The sequence below is a fragment of the Perissodus microlepis genome, chromosome 3, assembly GCF_051167445.1.
Source record: "Perissodus microlepis isolate ML-2025 ecotype Zambia chromosome 3, ASM5116744v1, whole genome shotgun sequence".
Taxonomy (NCBI): Eukaryota; Metazoa; Chordata; class Actinopteri; order Cichliformes; family Cichlidae; genus Perissodus; species Perissodus microlepis.
This window is the reverse complement of record NC_140463.1, coordinates 7,633,518-7,640,316: the sequence shown is the minus strand read 5'-3', so window position 1 is coordinate 7,640,316 and position 6,799 is coordinate 7,633,518. Positions and strand designations below refer to the sequence as shown.

Sequence of the window (6,799 nt, the reverse complement as noted above, 5' to 3'; positions counted from 1 at the left end):
TTAGCAGGGCTCAAAGTAAACCAGGTCTGGTTAGACACCACGTTGCTAAGATTTGTAGAGATGAATATGTTCCTGTGCCCTCTGTCAGAACGATATTGAACGTGATTAAAACACTAGGTGAGCTTACTCACATTCAAAGAGATCATTCCCACTTTAGTCAAGGGCTTAAATCAGATTAATGAGATGATTGATTAATTTAGAAAGACATATTACTACAGACTGAACATTAAGATTAAAAACCATAAAAGGGGTTTCTTTTAAAGATGAAGATAATATTTATCTATCTAATATCTTACGGTTTGTTTCAAAGAGGGGGGTTTATTTTTAATCTCCAGAAACATGGCTGAGCCAACAAACATAACTTCATCTTACAATCAGACCTGTGATCTGGCTGTCCCGTCAGTCAGCCCTGTCTTTATGGTTGCCTACAGTCTGGTGTTTCTGGTAAGTTTCAAAATTTAAGATTACGCTCTGTTTGAAATGTACTTATTACTGAAGTCCTGTTCTCTCGATCCCTTCTGTGTCCTCTTAAGGTGGGTTTGTTTCTCAATGGCATCATCGTGCGGTTTTACTGTTGTCAAACTCGGCAGCAGGCATCAAGCAGCTTGATGGTCTACCTGAAGAACCTGACAGCTGCTGACTTCCTGCTCTGCCTCTGTCTGCCACTCCGCATCACCAAGTACGCCACCAGCTCTCTCACCATTCGGAGGCTCTACTGTAGCTTTGGAACTTCTGCCTTCTTCCTCAACATGCAAGCCAGTATCCTATTCATGGGGTACATCGCTGCCAACAGGTAAGGAACTAATAATTTATCATTTATTGTAAAAGTGACGTCTGCACTGATTAGTGAGTTTGTCTACTGCCTCCTTTCTCTTCTCTCTCCAGGTATCTGAAGGTGGTCCATTCTTCAGGGCCTCACTTCCTCCAGACAGTACGAGCTGCATACATCATCTCCATGATCACCTGGGTTAGTGTCCTGGCTCCAATAATCACCTATACCATACTATTTTTCATTACTCAACAACCTCTGACCTCTGACCCTGGTTGCTGTGAAGCCCTCATTAGTGCATCAATTAGACCGATCTACAAAGTCTTCCAGGCCTCCTCTTTCATACTCTTCCTGTTGGTCCTCATATCCCTGGTCTTCTTCTACTACAGCACCTCCTGCAGGGTGTTACAGGAACAGAAGAAGCAGCTGGCCTCCCGCCACTCTGAGAAGCTTGTGAAGTCTCGCAGGAACATATTGGTGCTTGTCAGCATTTTCTGTGTTTGCTTCATCCCGTATTACTTGGTTCGGCTTTCCTTGGCATTTAAGTTGGGCAGCAGATCTGTGCATCAGGTGTTCTACTATTTAATGGATGCAACCACAATACTGTCAGTTTTCAATGTCTGTTTGGACCCTCTTGTTTACTTTTTCCTTTGTAAGAGTGTCCGAGCTCAGGTGAATCTGAAGATTCCATCCAAGGAGACCAAGAGCCGACAACCAAACAAGGGGAGTGAGTGGAGTGAGGTGCAGCAGACAGTTGTTACAACAGCAGCAAGTCAAACCAGTGAGCTGTAAGAAAAATGTAAACAGTTTAAAATATCCAGATTTGCTTGAAACCAGGCCATGGATCCCAATTCAGTCTGTGAAGGTTCTCAGTCATCCAGGTCATCATAGTCTCCCAGAAGCTTCTTCAGTTCTAGGGTCAAATGATACCAGATACTCCCACTGGGTTTAAATCTGGGACTCTCCACCATTGGACCTTAGAAGTCCAGACGCTTTTCTTTCCAAGCTCCTTTGATCCCAGTTGAGATAAATCCTCTCCAATTAAAAATGTAATGTAAAAAATCTAAAAGAATAGGACGAAAAAAGATAGTGCTTACAAGAGTTTGCAAGTTACAGTGTCTGATTTAAATAAACTGAACAACTGGTCACATTCATTCCAACAATTCATGTTGTTAATATGCTTGAAAAATGATTTCAACATTTTCACAAATTAAAATGATTCTTTCTGCTTCTCAGCAGTATTTTTTATATTTCAGTGTACAAATGAATAAATGTTTTCACAGCTTCTGCTTATTAAGGAAAGCTCTAACATTTTTCTGCTTTATAATGTTTCAGTTTTATTCTGCACTTTATTCTGTCTTCATTAAAGACAAAGTTTTCATGTTGGTGTGTTCAAACCTTTGACTGTTACCTTCTCAGTTTGTGAGACACTCTCCTGCTGATGTCACACAAAAGGAAATTATAACTTTTCTCATTCAAACCACCAATAAATTATTGAATAAACCAGTAAGTTGAGAATCTGCCGTCATGTGTTCCGTAAATGAAATTTGATTGAAGACAATCAAATTCAAATGTACTTTATTTCAGTTTTTTTATACAGCACTAATCACAACAGTCACCTCAGGGGCTTTATATTGTAAGGCAGACCCCACAATAATGCATACAGAGAAAAGAGGGAGGCATCTAACCCGATTGGTTGGGATTGGGGCAGATGGCCGTCCCTAAACTGAAGACAGGAGAAACGACATGCTGTGGAAGAGAGCCAGAAATTAGTAGTTGCTAATGATGAGCATCTAAAGGCTCATATAGCTCAAATGTATAACTTAAGTCATGTTTACTCTGTAAAAATTTATGATGATTGACTTTGGGTAGAACGTGATAGAGTTCCTGATGTAAAAGAGTACAAAATTCTGTGTCAGACTGAAGGTGATGAAAACATGTCAATTAAGTGTTACTTAAGTGTCTTAAGTGTCTCCAGCTGTGTAACTAAAGCCTTTTATTGATTCTCTGAATAAACTTATTTATAATGTCTTCAGCTCTGCGTTGTGCAAAAGAGGGAAGTGTGAAGATAAACACCCTGAGCCAACTATTGTTGGGATTTGGTGCAAATAAAACTGAAATGAAATTGAAACACACATAAAATGCTAAAGTGTGCTTAAAGATGAGTGCTGTCTTCTGTCTGTCTTTTGTAAAGCACAATGTGTTCTTTATATACTAATTTTTTGACAACAGAAGGATCAGTTGTTGTTTGCTCAATAAAATAGAAGACATCCATGTGCATTACAGCAGGAACTACAACAGGAAGTGATGCAATGGACCTCACCACACATGCCTGAGCACCAAGGCCAAATTAGCACCAAGTGACTATGTAAAAGATTTAAAAAATATTTTTAAATAATTATTCTGTTGTGAGCGTTACCACTGCCTGACAATGAGTGGTAAGGGAACCTATATGTATTCTATATGTGCAAGCATTGTTAATTTGTATAAGTCAATTAATTAACTAAGTTTCAAAGACAAAAGTATTATTCTGCAGATTCCTTCCTACAATCAAATACCACAAAAACAGTTTGAAGCTTAATTTTTTGGGGGGTATGTTTTAGATATTTTTGTTTTGTTTTGCTTTTTTACAATTTCATTTCCATACTTTTATTTTGAACATCTTTCTTTTTAGTTAGAAACCCACGTCTTCCAATCAGTGAGTGAATCACACATGTCTGCTCCTCTTGTGATTCTCCTGATTATTCTCTTTGCTCCTCTTCCTCTTGGTTTTATTTTCACATTTTGATTTCTGGATTCTTGTTTTGTGATCTTTTTAAACATGAAAACCTAAAAAAAAAAAAAAACCCTCTCGCTCCTATTTTGCACTGGCTGTATTTGCACTGTGTCTGCAAGAACACAGGCTGAAATATTGTGTTCATTTATATTTGCAGGCAGTTTATCACCAAGAATGTTCAGCCAATGAACTTGGTGGCTTGGACTGTAGCAGTAGGTTCACCTCTGGTGTTTTTAGGCTTTGTATCCATCTTTGATTATTATTCTGTAATATATTTGATGTGTAGCAGCAGATGGAAATTAGCCAGAAGATAAATCTGTTACAAGGCATGCTTTCTCTCATAACATCAGTATAGCTGTACACAAGCAGATGGCTGTTTTTTTCTTAACATTGTAGGTATGTTTTAATATAAAGCACCTTGAGATCAAGTACCTTAAAGCTTTTGTGCTCAGTATCTATAGTACACTGCAAATGCATTTTATTAATTTGTAATACAGCAGAAGTGTGATGCTATTTGTGTGCAATGTTAGGAACTGCTGAAGGCTCCCCTTTTTTGAGAGTACAGCATGAAATCAGCAGAAGTAAAAGTTAAAAGTTAAGTTAAGATTAAGAACCAGCAGGACTCACCTGTCTTCGATGTATGCCTCTGAAGCGATCCCCTGCCGCATCGCTGTAGATCAGACAACACAGTGACGACACTGCTAACCTGCTTCCTGTTTGTCTTCACTGCAAACAGTGGTGACAACACAGACAACACAGACATATCATTGGTCAGACTGAGGCTCGAGCAGTGTGTTCATCCAAAACAGAGGACTTGGAAAACGTGAACATCCAAGCATCTTCCGGTGCGTCTGTGAAGTGAAATGACGTGTTAAAACTCATCAGTGTGGTTTCAACACTGAATCTTATTAACAGTTTGCATCAGCAGCTTTTCTTTGTGAATGCTGAGGGGGAAGTACTGAAGCACACATCACACACTCAGGGAGACGTGAAAGGGAAGAGGTTTATTTTCTGAATAACCTTTTCTTTTAGCTCACAAACAGATGACACCAAATATTCCTTTCACTGAAGCAGAGCAGAAGAGACTGAGCGTGAACAGCTTGAGTCTAATATTTGCTGTAACGCTGGATCATTACTAAAAGAGAAAACGTTTTATTCTGTTTGAAAAAATGTCTCCAAGCAGTTCAAAACCATGCAGTGCAAGTGACCTCGTTTGGGCTTTGTGGCTGTTTCATTTTAATTCAGTGTCATTTTAATCGCACAGCGGTCAGTGTGTTCACTAGAACCATCCACACTCAGCCGCCTTCTAAAGCAGGTATAGTTGCAGCTTTGTGTTGTTTGAGGCGTCATCATTCCTGGAAGATCAGCGCAGACAGAAAAGGGCTTCAAAGTTTATCTCATGGGTATCAGTCAGAAATATAAAAACAACTTTATTCTACTGTATTTATTCTACTTTAGCCTGCTGTAAACTCAACATGTTCTTCTAATATTATAGTTTTATCTTCCTTTGTGAGATCCATCGCTCTGCTGCTGTTAGCCTATCCATGTTTGTTATTGATCAGATACATGAACGCACTCTTTTAGTAAACCCTGGGTTGGTGTTTTAAGTTTATAACCAACCACAACAACAATAATATTAATAGCATATCCAGACATCATCATTGACGCTAAAAGGACACTTTAAGTTTATAACCAACTTAAAGTGTCCTTTTAGCGTCAATGATGATGTCTGGATATGCTATTAATATTATTGTTGTTATTTTGAATCTGTTATTACATTCAGGACACAAACAATGATGATGTCAAAAGAGAGCAAGCTGTTTATTGGTTGGTTGAGAAAGTCTTCAAGATAAGACTCCAACATTACATTGAGAATCATAGGAAACGAAGCGAGAGGCAGGACTATTTATACACTGAGGAAAGAGAGAAAATGAGAAAATGCAAATATTAAATACAGACACAAGAAGATTCAACGACGACGTGACAGTGGAACAGGAAGTAACAGTGATACGAGGCAGAGGGAGGAGTAGAAGGCAAAATACTGAGAGCTAAAATTTCCACTCACACAAATTAAAACAGTAGATTACAGAACTGACGGTCGTCATTACAACAACCAAAATGTAAAACCAGAGCTCACAGACACAAACTACGACTCAGAATTAGGAGCATCCAAAACGGTCACACACCTCTGACCCACAGCACCCTCCTCCTCCTCACTAAGATCACGAAAGCTTCAGAGTGTTTTCTAGAAGCTTATTCAGTTTGTGTGGGATCCTTCAATATGATCCACGGTAAGCAGACGCGTCAGATTCAGTTACAAACTGTGGCACACAGGGCAGTATCTGAGGCAATCTACCCCCACACGCACACTACGTGGGTTTATTTGTGATGTGTGTGTGTGTGTGTGTGTGTGTGTGAGAGAGGCAAACCACACTCTGTGGGAGTGCAGACTTCACTGTAGCTCAGCTATGTGCAATTTTATGTTAGAGGAAGTTAACTCGTGTGGGTTTTTGTGCAATTCTATGGAGTGATATGGGACGAGAAAGAGGAAACTGAATACACCAAGTAAGAAAATAATGAACGAATGAACAAAAATATTTTGGAAGGAAGGACGGGAGGAAGGAAGGAAGACAGGAAGGAAGGGAGGAAGGAAGGAAGGAAGGAAGGAAGGAAAGAAGAAGATGGATTGCACACAAGGAGCTGTTTAACATTTGAAAACTCACTTGTATCGAGCAAAGGATGATAGTTTTATCCTGTCCAGGTTTGCTCTGTTTATTTTCTTCTTCTTCCTCTTTTTTGTTTCCTTGTTTGTTTGTTTTCTTTTTTTTTGGTGGTGGTGGGGGTTTAATTTAGTAATGTAGATTTTTGTTGGAAAGAGGGATCATTAACTAACTTTGTTAAAATAAATACATCGATCGCTAGTGAACGTCAGCTGACACAAGAACTTTTCATTCTCACTTCAGACGTATTTTGTCAGTTTTTTAAAGACATCTTTTCCCCTTATATGTCTTGTCACTTGGTTCTCACTCATGTACACGGTGTACATCACTTCCTGTTCTGTTTCCTGTTGTAACACACAGTATTGTCTTCTTCTTTTACCGCACCACTGAACAGCTGCTGTTTACGCTGTCAAAGTGAAAATATAAACCGCACATTTGGGTCTCGAACAGAACGTTAGACAGATGAGAGAGCAGCCTCCTGTAAGTCTGCTACCATGTCTGCTGTGTTTTTCAGCACACACACACCCCCCCCCC

General features: G+C 39.3%; 1 protein-coding gene across 1 annotated transcript; it reads left to right on the top strand.

Annotated features, from left to right (window-relative positions):
* Window positions 1–339: 339 nt before the first annotated feature.
* LOC146389702 (G-protein coupled receptor 87-like) lies at window positions 340–1,561 on the top strand. Its single transcript, XM_084919447.1, has 3 exons — window positions 340–444; window positions 534–793; window positions 886–1,561. Exons 1-3 carry the CDS (start codon window positions 340–342, stop codon window positions 1,559–1,561), a joined length of 1,041 nt encoding a protein of 346 aa, XP_084775573.1.
* The last annotated feature ends 5,238 nt before the right edge of the window (window positions 1,562–6,799 follow it).

Coding starts and splice junctions, on each gene's coding strand:
- LOC146389702 (XM_084919447.1), top strand. CDS start 340: ATGGCTGAGCCAACAAACATAACTTCATCTTACAATCAGACCTGTGAT. Junction 445..533: donor CCTACAGTCTGGTGTTTCTG/GTAAGTTTCAAA, acceptor TGTCCTCTTAAG/GTGGGTTTGTTTCTCAATGG. Junction 794..885: donor GGGTACATCGCTGCCAACAG/GTAAGGAACTAA, acceptor TTCTCTCTCCAG/GTATCTGAAGGTGGTCCATT.